General features: G+C 46.8%; 1 protein-coding gene across 3 annotated transcripts in view; it reads left to right on the top strand.

Annotated features, from left to right (window-relative positions):
- Positions 1-15,130, top strand: part of LOC133835358 (protein dachsous) — a 74,239-nt gene that overhangs the window by 55,490 nt on the left and 3,619 nt on the right. For 2 of the 3 annotated variants that reach the window (XM_062265379.1, XM_062265378.1), the window contains 7 exons: positions 1,422-2,077; positions 2,714-3,191; positions 4,567-5,069; positions 7,531-8,668; positions 10,353-10,760; positions 10,832-11,204; positions 13,706-15,015. In XM_062265379.1, the coding sequence (XP_062121363.1) occupies positions 1,422-2,077; positions 2,714-3,191; positions 4,567-5,069; positions 7,531-8,668; positions 10,353-10,760; positions 10,832-11,204; positions 13,706-15,015 (4,866 nt within the window). Of the gene's footprint in view, positions 1-1,190; positions 1,342-1,421; positions 2,078-2,713; positions 3,192-4,566; positions 5,070-7,530; positions 8,669-10,352; positions 10,761-10,831; positions 11,205-13,705; positions 15,016-15,130 lie in introns of those variants that run through there. The other variant, XM_062265380.1, reaches the window with a different exon arrangement.

The following is a 15,130-nucleotide window of genomic DNA, read 5'->3' as shown; positions in this document are numbered from 1 at the left end:
CAGACAGACGGACGAACGGACGGATGAGCAGAAGAACGCTTGAATGCTTGCGCCAACGGAAAAAAAACCAAGAAAATTAAAATAAAATTTGTACAAGCAAAAAAGCTTGCAGCGCCTGCAACAAAATGGGCCACATGCAAGCCACTGGCCATGCCACATCCAGAGGCATCCAGAGTAAGCAGAAGAAGCAGACGCGGAGTGCGGCAGCGGCAGCGGCAGTGGCACAATGGCGAAAGCAAAACACTTCAAACGCAAATTTCGGCAGAAATCTGCACCCATCAACGAGGCAACGACGTCCTCGTCATCGCTCGCTTTGCTCGCCTGCTCGATGATACAAAAGGCTGAGACACGAGCACCAGCTCAACTCGAAGTTTCAGGAGAAGAGTTGGGTTAGGAGTGAGACAGGGCTAAAGCGGGGTCTGAGAAGAGTGGAACGACTCTTTGGATGGCTATGCAAAATGATGTTGAGCTTTAATTTGCTGCTTTCGCTGTGCACTTCCTTTCATTGCCAAGTCTTCAGTCTACAGTCTCCAGTTCCCATCCCGATTCCTCTCATGTGTCAATCTTTGGGCTCTATTGTTCCTGCAGACTCATTGCGTCTCCTTTGTTTGGCTCGCCTGGCATTTGAATTGCCTTTAATGAGGCGAACATTTGATCTCTCTCTCTCTCTTTGCCTTTCAAATTTGTGTGCCTCAACGGTGATATTGAAAAGATGCTGCCTCCGGCTTATCATATCTTGCAAATTTGACGTTCAATAAAACGCAATGAACAAATTTAATTAATAATATTTGCCCTTGAAATAACGTACGATCAGCAGCGTATTTTCAATTATGGCACGAAGAAAAATAGAGTTACCCTTCCATTTAAACAGAAATGCTAGCAAATGTAGTATATTTATCAGTATTTAAATAATTACAAGTACAATCTATCGATAATTAAAGCGCTCATTCGATATTTCCATTCTGGAAAGTACTGCGCCAAAGGAAAAAAAATGACAGTTCGCCAAAAAGCAAGCGTCAGTCAAAAAAAAAAACTGCGAAATAAATTTTACCGTTGTTTTTTGTGGAATTGTTATGTGTAATTGTGTTTAGTGTAACTGTTACAATTCGCAGTACTTCGTGTGTATGTTTGCTAGCATTTTTATTACATATCTTTCGCTGTGCACTTTTCATTGACAAGTTTTCAATTCGACTATAGAAAGCACTATGCAAAAGAAAAAAAGATGGCGGCGCGCAAAAAAAGCAAGCGACAGTCAGAAGATAAACTGCGCAATAAGTTTAACAATTGTTTTTTGTGGAATTATTGTGTGGAGTGCAATTGTTAGAATTCGCAATACTTCAGGTGTATGTGTTAAACATTTTTATTACATTTTATCAATCCATTTCTCAGTTCTCACCTCACGCTTTTATTTTCGCCTGCAGCTCAAAGGAGTCCCGTGCGCTACTCGATCTACTCTGGGGATCCCGATGGCTACTTCAGCATCGAGGCCGCTTCAGGCAACATACGGATAGCGCATCCGTTGGACCACGAGGCAAAGTCGCAGGTGCTACTCAACATTCAGGCCACCAGTGGAGAGCCTCCGGTTTATGGCCACACACAGGTGAACATCGAGGTCGAGGATGTCAATGACAATGCACCAGAGTTTGAGACAAGCATGGTGCGCATCTCGGTGCCAGAGAACGCCGAGCTGGGCACCCCGCTCTTTGCTGCGCACGCCCACGACAAGGACTCGGGCAGCAGCGGCCAGGTGACCTACAGTCTGTCTTCCTCCACTGCCTCGGGCAATGCCACCCAGCGTGGTGGCAGAAAGCCGCTGTCTGCATCACAGTCGAAGTCGAAGTCATCGCTCTTTGCTATCGATGCACGCTCTGGCCACCTTGTGCTATCACGACATCTGGACTATGAGACATCGCAGCGGCACTCGTTAACTGTGACTGCCACCGATGGTGGCATGCCGCCGCTCTCCGCGGATCTCACCATCATTGTGGATGTCCAAGACGTCAATGACAATCCGCCCGTCTTTGAGCGCGACGAGTATGCTGTGAATGTCTCCGAATCGCGAGCTATCAATGCCCAGGTAAGTTTCGAAACTGCAAACTGAAACTGGTTGCACTCCTTCTTGCCCCTTGGGGCAGCTAGAGCTGCCTGCAGTTTTATTGAAAAATAAATTTTTGTAATGCAAACTAAATGCGCAACATAAATTTGATTAACAGCCAGTAAAAGTCACGCTTTTGTCAGGCAGGCGTCATATCTTTTTTAAAATATCTCAACACCCCAGAGAAGAAGATGCGGCGGCTGCCTCAAGAGCAGTGGCACGTTGCGCGCTGCAAGCTGCACGCTGTTGCATGCAACCAGCGGTTGCCTGCCGCCTGGCTGCAACTCGTGCCTCGCTGAACTAGTTTTGATCATAAAATCACTTTATATCTTTGGCATCTCGAGAGAGTCCGCGACTCGAGAAGCGAAACGTGAAACGAGTTGCGCACTGCGGGCAGTTCTAGGGATTCCTCTAGAGATTTACGCAGACATGCATCACAGATTCCGCGGCAGCTTCGGCTTCAGCTTTAACTTCAACTTGAAGTTGAGCTGCAGCTCTTTAGATGATTGATGACCGCCAGCCGTGTTTGGCATGTAGATCTGCACTCATTTCTTTTATTCTTCTCCACACCAAATTAACAACAAGCTCAATTGTCTCTCTCTCTTTCATTGTTTCCAGATCATCCAGGTGAACGCCAGCGATCTCGATACTGGGAATAATGCGAGAATTACGTATCGCATCGTCGATGCCGGCACTGACAATGCTAGTCTCAGCCTTGGCCACAGTCTCGCCTTGAATGCAGCCGATGCCGATCTTGCCCAGCACTTTGGCATCTTTCCCAACTCGGGCTGGATTTATTTGCGTGCTGCTTTAGACCGCGAGAGTCGCGATCGCTATGAACTCACAGTCCTAGCCACCGACAATGGCACTCCTGCAGCTCATGCGAGAGCTCGAGTGCTGGTCCGTGTCCTGGATGCCAATGACAATGATCCGAAGTTCCAGCGCGAAAGTTACGAGTTCCGCATCGAGGAGAATTTGCGTCGTGGCGCCGTCGTAGGCGTTGTGACTGCCACCGACCTGGACATTGGCGAGAATGCGGCAATACGCTACCAGCTCTTGCCGGCCAACTCGAGCTTCCAGGTGCATCCCGTCACAGGTGAGTCGATGCTTCCTTTGACCATAAATTAGTGTCCGCCAGCCAAGCTCACTCGCAACGCAGCTGAGCGTCTAACAACTTACTCAACGCCGCCGTTAGAGTAAACGAATCTGAATCTCTTTAGACCCGTACGGTTTTTAAGAAACTTGAAAGAGGTCTATTAACTTGGTTAGAGTTGAAGAGCGCATAATGAACAGAGAAAATATATATATTCTAAACCAGTAGTAGTAGACGTCTGTCCGTTCATTTGAATTATCAAATAGAAGCAATAATTTTAGATAAAGTTGAGTTTTAATATATAATTTCAGTAATTTACCTCAATATATTATATAACCAATTTTACAAACAGAAAATTAAAAGAACATTAATACTAGACTTTGTGAGAGATTCTATGGCATGCTAGTAAAACTAAAGGGTCTAGTGCTGTCTTATAGTTTACTGTAGCCATTCTTACATGCTTTCAATTCGAATGCAACTGAAGTGGGGGAGAAGAGAGAGGAATGCGGTAGAGTAGAGAGGACTGTCAAGCCAGCAGCCATGACCCATGGTCATTCATTACTGCGCTGCACTTGGCTGTCGCTCCTGCACTGTGCTCTAGCTGTAGCAGCATCAGCTCCTGCATTGCCCACGTCAATGCCCATAGATCAAACGCGCACGAGCAGACGACGACGATGACGACGGCTAAACCAGTTCCTCAAGTAGAAGACGTTGACGATGGGGCAAGCGATAAAATGCGATCTGTTTGGCGATATAGATAGAAAGATGTGGTATGGGGATGGAGATGGTGATGGGGATTGGGATGAGGATGTCGATGTGGATGTGGACGTGGACGTGGATGGGAAGCTGGCAGCCAGTTGCAGCGCATGACCATTAGTGTTTGAGCAACAACAGTTTTAACGCTGTCAGCTCATCCGTCAATGGAATATCATTGGGTTGACATTCTGTCCTCTTCTCCGTCTCCGTCTTCGTCTCCATCTCCCCATCTGCCGTTGTGTTCTTGAAATGAGCGTGTGCGCCTTTGGGGCCAAAAGGAGCCAAGACACAAGTCTCAGTTCATTTAAATTAAATATGGAAATCGCGTGCAGCTAATCCTGCCACAGCAGAACACAGAACAAACTCGTTTCGCCTGACATGATTTTCTTTTGGCCCCAATGCTGTGGGGCAAACAATTTTGATGGCAATGGCGATGACGATGGCACCACCAGCACCATCAGAAGGCTGGAGCCAACCTGGAGCTGGCATTAATCATTGGCGACCCAGTTTTGCTGGCTAACAATGCAGCTAGCTACAAAGTTCTCCCTCCGCTTTTTTTATTTTTGCCATATTTATATGTACACAAGTCTAATCTCTATGCAATTCTCTCTCATCATTGCAGGCGAGATTACCACACGCGAGCCTCTCGATCGGGAACTGCGCGAACTTTACGATCTGGTCTTAGAGGCCAGGGATCAGGGCACGCCAACGCGCAGCGCACGCACTCAGGTGCGTGTCCATGTGACGGATGTCAACGACAATGCGCCGGAGATTGCCGATCCGCAGGAGGACGTGGTCAGCGTGCGGGAAGAGCAACCACCGGGCACCGAGGTGGTGCGCATTCGCGCCATAGATCGCGACAATGGACAGAATGCATCGATCAACTATTCGCTGTTAAAGGGTCGTGACTCCGATGGCCACGGCCTCTTCAGCATCGATGCCAACACGGGCGTGATTCGAACGCGCGTCATGCTTGACCATGAGGAGAGGAGCATCTATCGTTTGGCTGTGGCGGCCACCGATGGCGGCAATCCGCCCAAGCAAACGCTACGAATGCTGCGCGTCGAGGTGCTCGATCTGAATGACAATCGGCCAACGTTTACCAGCTCCAGTCTGGTGTTCAGGGTAAGTGTGCAACGATTTATTGTAAGGTCATGTCTAGCCCAACGACCAAAAAGACGACGGTGACTCTTCCTGGCGAGTTGCTTCCTGGAAAACTTTTGTCTATTTGACGCTTCTAGTTTTACACGACGATTGCTTAGCTTAGTTGCCACGCTTCCTGCTTCATCCTCTGCCTCGCTGTCTCGTTTCTGTGGCTGGGTCGTGAGCTGCGCGTTTGTCGCCTGCCTTTTGTGCTGCGGATGATTTGTAGCATCAGCGTCACGTGACAATGGCCGAGAACACGACTCTTGTGAGGCGAGGCGAGGCTGTCCCAAGAGCGGGTGCGGCAACTAGCAACCAGGCGATTCCGATTTGCATTCAGCCAGAGACAATGTTGTTGCTGTTGCATGGCGCACGCGTAATTGTCACTCTGTGAACTGTGACTCCAACTACGACTACGAGTCTGTAGAGTGCTTGTTGTGCCTTTCTACCCACCCGCGTCTCTCGTTCCATGTGTCCATTAAGTGCGATTCGTAACCGTCACCTGGTTGTTACTGCTATTGTGGTTGCCCCGTTGCTATAGCTGTGTAGCTGTTGCTGCGGTGTTTCTCTGTTTAGGTTGTGGCATGTTGAAGCGTTGAGCCTTTAACATTTTTATCACGTTCGATTCGCACATGTTTTGCATACCCCGCACATCGCATTGCACACACACTCACATATAAAGATTGCCAGTTCCCAGTCCCATCATTCACATTGTCCATCCCCCAATCTGCGACTCGACTCGCTCGCTTGTTGCATCTCCCACTTGCTGCATTTCCGACACGAGGCTGAGGACGAAAGCCGCGTGATGGCTGCGACGCTTTGACATGCATTTAATTGCCTCTCTCTCTCGCGTCGAATGGTCTGTGTCTCCTCCTTTGACTCTCCTGCTCTGCGGGGCCCTTAAATCCGCTTCGGCAACAATTAAAATTGACACATTTCGTTGCGTTTCGTTGGCGGTTCGCCTTTGATTTGACTCTTTTCAGTCTTTTATTTTTTTTTTTGTAGTCCTAACTGCATCTGCATTCTTCTCGCTTTGTGCTGTGCTTGGTTCTTTGTTCTTTGCGTTGGCGTTGGCGTTGGCGTTGCACGTTGCAACATATAAATCTCAGCTAAAAAGAAGCTGCGGCACATAATGCCACAGTTGTTGTAATTAAGCAATTCCACCGCAAGCAAATGACGCGAACGCTTAACCCATTGCTGCCCCACACCCGCTTTGCAGGCTTCGTCTCTACAACAGCAGCTGCTGCAAAGCAGATTAAAGTTGATACAGCTGACAGCTGGTCAAGAGTGTGGGGAGAGACAGAGATGCATCATCATCTTCTGGTGGCACAGCAGTTGCTCCTGCTATAAAAGTACACAACAAATCATGCGCCATTTTGGCGGTTGCCATTTTTGTAGCAATTCCGTGCATAATTTGGTGGTTTGCTGGTTACCGAAATGAAACCACAACAACCACAGCAGCAACATCAACAGCAGCCGTCGTCGTTAGTCCCAAAAGTAGTGTGGTGTCCACTCTCTTGTCCAACTACGTTGACCACAAGTATGGGATATCGGGGATGGGGAAAGGAGACCATCCTGCGTAATCTTGGCGGGGCATAAATCTCGTGACTGTCATTTTTGTGTCTCCATTTTGGCGACCCAAACAATATTTTCAATGTTTTTATTTTATGAAAAAAACAGAAGATACCCACACACTCACACACACCAATTCACTGAGGGCTGCCCTAAAGAGTGAGAGGGAGACAAAGAGAGAGAGACAGACACCGAGATGGAGGCAGCAACAAAATCTCTTTCTTGTTTTTATGCTCAGAACGGTTTTTGCGGTTTTGCATATTAAATTCTTATGCGAAGAGTTTCTTCTGCAGCACAGCCTCAACCCATTCCTTCCTCTCTTTCTCACCGCTCATCCCCCTCTGGTGGCCAACTTGGATGGCTCACATTTTTCTTCAGTGATTTTCGGGGCCGCCAACTTGGTCGGAATGCATAATTTCTTTTTAATGCCATTGCCATTGCCAATGCTTCTTGTCTTCTACTCTTCTTCTCTCTCTTCATTCACTCTATCTCTCTCTCTCTCTCTGGGCTCACCTTTTTCTGCTTTATTCGCCAAAGAACAAACGCCTGGGAATAAGATGCAGTTGCTGACGAAAGACGAGAGATGAGAAGAGGAAAAAGGGGGAAGGCAACGAATGAAATTTTTAAATGTTTGCTGCCTTCGTAATCTTGAAGTATGAATTATTGCTTTAAGATTGGATTTTCAACACTGTTGTTGAGATTAAGATACGCGGACACGGGCAGCCCAAGTAGAGCGACCCAAACCCGAAACCAAAACTCCAACCCAGTCCGAAGCGGAATCCCAAACAGACTCAACGACACAGACCCTCTTCTTAATACATAACGAAAATATAATCTATAATTGCCTTCTGCGTTTATTTGCAATTCGCAGGTACGCGAGGATGCTGTCGTGGGCCATGTGGTGGGCTCGATTAGTCCCAACGAGCGAGCCGAGTTGCCTCAAGTGAGTGGCAACGGCAACAGCTTGGATGACCAGCTGTGCGTCACCTATACACTGAATCCCCTCACCAAGGACATAATCGAGGGAGCCTTCGACATCGACAGGAATACAGGCAATCTTGTTGTCGCTCGCCAACTCGATCGCGAGCTGCAAGCCGAGTTTCGACTAGAGATTCGTGCCTTAGACACGTCTGCGAGCAATAATCCACAGAGCAGTGCCATCACCGTCAAGATCGAGGTGGCTGATGTCAATGACAATGCTCCTCATTGGTCTCAAGATCCCATTGAGCTGCAGGTCAGCGAGTCGTTGCCCATCGGCAGCATTATCTACAATTTCACGGCCACCGATGCGGATTCTGGCACCAACGGAGAACTACAGTATCGCCTACTGCGCTACACGCCCATCTTGAACGAAAGCCAGGAACAGACAGCGCCGCTTTTTGCTTTAGACTCGCTCACCGGATCGCTTAGCCTTCAGTCGCCTTTAGACTACGAGTCACTTAAGGAATATCTGCTCATAGTTCAGGCTTTGGATCAGTCGTCGAATGTTACAGAGCGTCTGCAGACCTCAGTCACTGTTCGTCTACGAGTTCTGGATGCCAACGACAATGCGCCACAGTTTGTGGTGCCAGCCACAAACGGGGGAAGCTCAGCTATAGTTTACCTCAGCGATTCCACTCGCATTGGTGAAGTGGTTACCCACATCGTGGCTATCGATCAGGATGCCGCAGAGAATGGTCGCGTTACCTACGACATTGTCAGTGGCAATGGCGAGGGTCGCTTCCGCATCAAGCCCCAGACTGGAGTGATTGAGTTAGCCAAAACACTGCCTCCTGCGTCGGAGCAGCTTGACAAAACCAGCCGATTTATGCTGACCATTCGCGCTAGCGATCATGGTGCTCCTGCTCCCATACAGACTACACTTAGTCTTCAGCTATTGATCCAGGGCAGCCACAGCAACCCGCCGCGATTCCTACAGGCTGTCTACCAAGCAACGATCCTCGAAAATGTTCCAAGCGGAAGCTTTGTCTTACAAGTGTCAGCCAAGGCATTCCACAGTGCCGATAATGGTATGAAACTAAACAATATCAACACACACTTCTCTGTACATTTGCAACTACTTTATTGCTTCTCTTTTTTTTTATCTCTGTACAATAGCACCTTCACTATTCATCTGCATAATTTTTATATTCTATAAGTTTCTATTTAATTTTCCATCTCTGTACAAATTCACTTTTAATTTTAAGTAATAATAATAATAATGTTTTGGCTATCAGTATTATCTATTTAATTCTAAGTTCTTAAGCGGTTTGGATATTTGTAATCATATAAATTAATTAATTTAAAATACATTTAAATGCTTCACTCAATTTTTAACACATTTAAGTATGAAGCTAACGGTAATTACGGTTTTCCTTAGTCTTCTATATATCGTCCTGATCTGATGGCTTGTCAAAGTTAGAAGTATTTAAAGTTGAGAAAAACATCTACATTTTAAGTCCGCAGGACAAAAAGGACATGCACTATAACTAATGTAATTGACATATCCTGATTCTGCAGATTCCAAAATGGTATGGCTCGTCGTGATCGGCCGCCATTTGACAAAGTTACGATCATTCAAAGATCGCCTAAGAAATTCAAATGGTAACGGCCGTTTTTCGTTGCAGTTTTAGCCGGCGGGCAATTTTGAATTTAGAAATTTTTTGATTCATCTGCTTGCTAATATTTATGTTCGCCTGGTATTTGGGACTAAATTTTGGCCCTCGTCGGGGCACTCCGGCAGCTTCAGGTGACTGCCATATGTGTGTGTGTGTGTGTGTGCGTGTGTATGTGTGAAAATGTGCGCTTATGTGTGTGAGTATATGTGTGAGTGCGTGTATGTATGTGTGCGGCCTGCGCGAACTCAAAATCAGAGCATTTTGCCCAGTGAAATACCAGGCGAACAGAATCAGCAGCAAGTGGATGCTGATTTAAGCGGCCGTTAAATTTGAATTTTCGCTTTTTGAAATTACAATTTATCGAGGAAGTGTAAACCCGCAATATCTCATGACTCCGTGGGCCGATCAGGGTCAACGATACCTCGATGAACTCGCAATAAAGTCACCAATCGATTGTAGTCATCGATAATTATCGAAATTGATCGATAACTTGAATTTGAAAAATATACAGAATTTCTTAAAAAAGCGACTCCGTAGCTATTTTTTGAACATCTATACATCGATTATGAGTAGGTTGAATGATGAATTAATTTGATAGTATCACTTTTGGTGCATTTTTATGATGGAAATAAAAACTTGCAATGTAGTAATTTTATTTATAAAACTGACAATAATTATAAAATACACGAAAATCATAGTGATTAAGCGTGTAATGATCGGATGCCATTTAACAATGGTAGTAATAGAAAATACATAAAAATCAACTTAAAACGGGCTTTTAAGCTTAGTATCTCTGTCATCGACAACTTGTTTATCTCATTAACGTAACAATCCATGGGCCTTATTCACAGTTATTAAAAAGTATTCCATTGAAAAATGTAGATATCACATGACACTGCTTGTTGCTCGTGATGAGTAGAAAAATATTACTTCAAATTGGGTGTGGTTGCTATCATCTTATAATCGGCTTATATCCTGCTTGGCATGGGCATAACTCATCCTGAAATGCAGATAAGAAGAATAAATGTTTAAATGTACTATAAGGCATAAATTACATTTAAATTTAATTTAATAATCTGTGGATTTTATTCTACAGCTAATCTAACGTATGAGATACCTAAAGGCGTGGCAAATGACCAGTTCCACGTCGACTGGCAACGTGGCATTGTCACGACACGAGGCAAATTTGATCGCGAATCTCAAGCGCGATATGTTCTGCCAATTTACGTACGTGATGCCAATCGAATGGCAGTCTCGACGGCTTCTGCGATACGGAAGCAGCGTTCCTCAGACAGCAGCATGGAGGCGGCAACTGGACAACACTTTGACGTGGCAACGATCATCATCAGCATTGGCGATGTCAATGACAATGCACCCGAGTTCCGGCCCGGTGCCTGCTACGGTCTTTCGGTGCCGGAGAACAGCGAAACCGCCATTATTCACACCGTTGTGGCCAGTGACATGGATGAGGGTGCAAACGCAGAGCTGGTCTACAGTATTATTGGTAAGTCTTTGTTAGCAATTATAGCATTGACTTTGACTAATTCGCGTGCCTTTGAATTTTGTTCTTTTTAGGAGGCAATGTGGGCAACAAGTTCAGCATTGATGCTCGCACCGGCGAGTTAAGTGCTCGACCCTTGGATCGTGAGCAGCAGTCTCGCTATACACTTCAGATACAGGCCTCGGATCGTGGTCAGCCCATCAGTCAGCAGGGCCACTGCAATATCAGTGTGTTTGTCGAGGATCAAAACGACAACGAGCCGCGTTTCGAGCTGTCCAAGTACGTGGCCAGTGTGCCGGAGGATGGGTCCATTGGCAGCAGCGTGTTGCGCATCAAAGCCACCGACGCGGATCTCGGTGTCAATGCGAGACTTGTCTACTCACTGGCCAACGAGACGCAATGGCAATTTGCCATTGACAGCCAGAGTGGACTCATCACCACCGTTGGGTAAGTTACCAACAACAATGTAGAGTCTATAGTACAGTAAAGCAGGGGCTAAATGGTGTTGTCCTTGGGTCAATGCAACGCGACATCTTATCTGCGTGCCAGATCTTGAGACAAGGACACCGAAAACATTGAAATAATTTCGCAGCAAATGCTACAAGTACCCACATCCTACGCTGCAAATAAGCAGCGACAATCCCAATCCGCAGTCGGAATCCTCCTGCGCCTTTGTCTATAAATAGTACATGAAATGTGTGTCTGTGTGAGTGTGTGTGTAACGCATACGCATAAAAAGAGTTGCCAATGGTTTGTTGTAGCTACTCATAAAGTCTGATCTGGGCCCCCTCTGGTGCAAATTTATGCTTATTGACAATCAATGATGACAACAATTGCTTGTTCCGTCTGATAGCAGAGAGCGAAGGGGAGAGATGGATGGAGGAGTGCGTCACTAGAACTCAGTTCCGGCCAGAGGCAGAGATAGAATTCAGCTCAGAATTCGAGCGATCGAGAGATGCCCCCGCTGCAGATGCCTTTCGAGCACTTGAGTTGACAGTAGCGTTCGGTGTTTGGCCATTTATACAAACGCGATCCGCTGTCATGTACCAATTTTTATCTTGCGCTGATTGTCGGCAAACAATAAAAACGAAATCCCGCCACCAAATACACAAAAAACCCAAACAGAAACAGAACAGGACCAGCAACAGAAACAGCGACTGAGACAGAAACAGATACAGAGAAGGAGCAGCAATCGAATAAAGAATGAGAGGAGGAGAGCGACAGAGAGGAGCTTTACCACATGGCGAGGAATTGTAGAGCGGCGACAGACAGACGGACGAAAAGACAGATAGACAGAGAAGCTGAGGGCAGAGAGAGGGTAACTGGCATACGGGACAAACAATTCGTGACGTTGTTGTTAGTCTTGGACGCTCGTTTGCTCGGTCGGTCGCTTGCTTACTTGTGCTTTGCGCTTGCTTGGGCGCTTTCGCGGTCTTGGTCGCGGAGATTCCACTGTTTGAGCTAAATAAAGTCAAGCTCAAGCAAAAAACAGAATCGCAAAACACAACAGGAAAGAGAATGCAATACTTTTATTGCAGACAATTATATACCCTACCAAAACCTCTCGACTATATTAGGTACAGTTAACCTATAAACTCTACGAATTAAATCTAATCGAATTTGTAATTATAAATTAATTAAATTTTAGAGAATCGGAGAGGAAAACTAATATGCCGAACTGATTAATTTGCTATAATTTAATGCATTAATGCATCCTGCCATCAAATGTAATCCATAAAACGGATTTGTTTAATTGGGATGAAATAGGCACGAAATTAAAATATCCTCAATTAAAGGGTATCGAAATGTTGCTGCCGCTTGTCCAGGCTTTCTGTTGTTGCTAGTTCCTTTCTTTTGTAGTTTTTTCTTGCTCGTTTATATTTTTTTCGTTAAATGACTCGCCAACTGACTGACTGACGACTTGACGAACTGACTGACTGAATGGCTGACGATGGACAAGCGACTAGGCGCAATTTGAGGCTGTTTCTTCGTTCGCTTGTTGCTCTGTCTGATGATCAACAAGCGCAGCCGACAATGACAACAACAACAGCGACAAGTAGACAGAGCAAGAAAGAGAGAGAGAGAGACAGGGAGGAAGGGAGACAACTACACAATCTGAAAACTGACCCTTGAAAGCATTTTATCTTTTGTTTTAAATAGACAACAGACTCCGACATCAACTGTGACTTGGACTCCAACAGCGGCCCAGAGACTGAGCCCCAAATCAATGTCTGTCCAGAATTACACTGCGAATGCTTTGTGGCGTTTCATGCGTCTTCCACTTTGACTGATTCAATTCATAAAATGAGAGGCTCCATCTACATCCACATCAACTGTGACTTGGGCTACAACTGGGATGAGCTTGTAATTTGCTAAATTCGTTTTATTGGCCGACATGCAAGCGTAGGCAAGAACTGTGCTTGCTCATTCCCGGTTCCCTTTACTATAGTTTCTCTGGCTTCGGCTAGGATTGTAATCATTTTGGTTTATTATTTGTGGCAGAATACCACAATAGTTGGTGGTTGCAAGTGATATAGCGTGCCGTGTGCAGTCAGTTTAATCCCACCACAGCGGATCATTTGCCGCCAAGGTAACATACAAGCAAATGACTTAATTACCTGCTCTGCCCTTCCCTGCCGCCTGTCTTCCCCCTCCCCATTTTGCATCTCCATCGCCACATGCGACTGAGAATGCGAATGTGCATAAAAATGCGAATGTTGTGGATTAATTCCACATCATTTCGTGTAGCTAATTGTTGCTAGGATCACTCGTCCGATTAGGCAGGCATTCTCCTTCTGCCAGCGGGAGACTAATTAGTGTCGCTAAAGATTCATTCTGATCCCCTTCTCAGTCGTGACGTCCGTCTTTGAGTTTGCATCTCAGCTTTAGTATTTAGTAGTTAGTAGCCACTAATTGATTTATTTCCCAACCTCTTTTCTCCCAAACAGGAAATTGGATCGTGAACTGCAGTCGAGCTACAGCTTCATGGTACTGGCCACAGATTGTGGACGCTACGAGGTTCGATCTGGCAGCGTGTCCGTTCAGATCAACGTGCTCGATGTCAACGACAACAAACCCATCTTCGAGCGTTATCCCTACAGCGGGCAAGTCCCCGCTCTTATCCAGCCGGGTAAAACACTGCTCACAGTGCAGGCTCATGATGCCGATCTGGGCTTGAATGGTGAGCTGCTCTACACTCTGAAAGCGGACAGCCAACTGGGTTCAGCTGCGATGCGTGCCAAGTTCCGCATAAATCCCAATACTGGCGCCCTCAGTGCTACGCAGAGTCTCGCCAGCGAAGCCGGCAATCTGCTGCAGCTGGAGGTGATTGCGCGCGACAAGGGAAATCCACCACAGAGCAGCGTCGGTCTCATCGAGCTGCTGGTGGGCGAGGCCAGTCGAGGCTCTCCCGCTCTTCATTTCCAAAACGAAACCTATCGCACTAAGCTACAGGAAAATTCGCCAACAGGCACGCGACTGTTTCAAGTGGCTGCGGTACGAAGCGACGGTCGCCGACAGAAGGTGAGCTTCTCTTTTGGCGCTGGCAACGATGAGGGCATCTTCTCCATCGACGCTAGCACTGGCGAGATACGGGTAGCTAATCCCATGCACCTGGACTACGATCGCTTTGCCAAGCCCACGCTGGAGCCACTCTCTCGAGGCAGAGCCATGCACTACGAAGAAACAGGCGAACAGAGCGAGCAAAAGGAAGCCGAGGAACAGGTCGATGGTGAGAATGGTTCGCGCAGTCAACGAGCCTTAGCCAGCTCCTCGTTTGCCTTGACCACAACGCAACCGCATGAGCTGCGCCTTGTGATTGTCGCTCGCAGCGTGGAAGCTCCCTTCCTGTCGAGCTACGCGGAACTTGTGGTCGAACTGGAGGATGAGAACGACAACAGTCCGCAGTTCTCGCAGCGGCAATTCGTGGCCACCGTTTGGGAGGGCAACAGCAAGGGAACTTTCGTTACCCAGGTGCAGGCCTTTGATGCGGACGAAGACGCTAATGCGCGACTTCGCTACCACATTGTGGATGGCAACCACGACAACGCCTTTGTGATTGAGCCCGCTTTCAGTGGCATTGTGCGTACGAACATTGTGCTCGACCGCGAGATCAGAGATGTCTACAACCTGAAGATCATTGCCACCGACGAGGGCGTGCCCCAGATGACGGGCACCTCGACAATTCGCGTGCACATCGTGGACGTCAACGACAACCAACCCACGTTCCCGCCCAACAACGTGGTCAGCGTCAGTGAAGGTAAGTGCTGAGTCCATTCTAAGACCTCCCTTTGATCGTTCTGTTCAGCAAATAACTTCATTCCAAGTTCGTTTTCACTAACCCGCCTTCTTCCCTTTTATGAACTTTCCTTCTC

This window comes from Drosophila sulfurigaster, chromosome 2L (genome assembly GCF_023558435.1).
Source record: "Drosophila sulfurigaster albostrigata strain 15112-1811.04 chromosome 2L, ASM2355843v2, whole genome shotgun sequence".
Lineage (NCBI taxonomy): Eukaryota > Metazoa > Arthropoda > Insecta > Diptera > Drosophilidae > Drosophila > Drosophila sulfurigaster.
The sequence above is the reverse complement of the archived record's forward strand: the minus strand, read 5'-3'. Positions and strand labels throughout refer to the sequence as shown.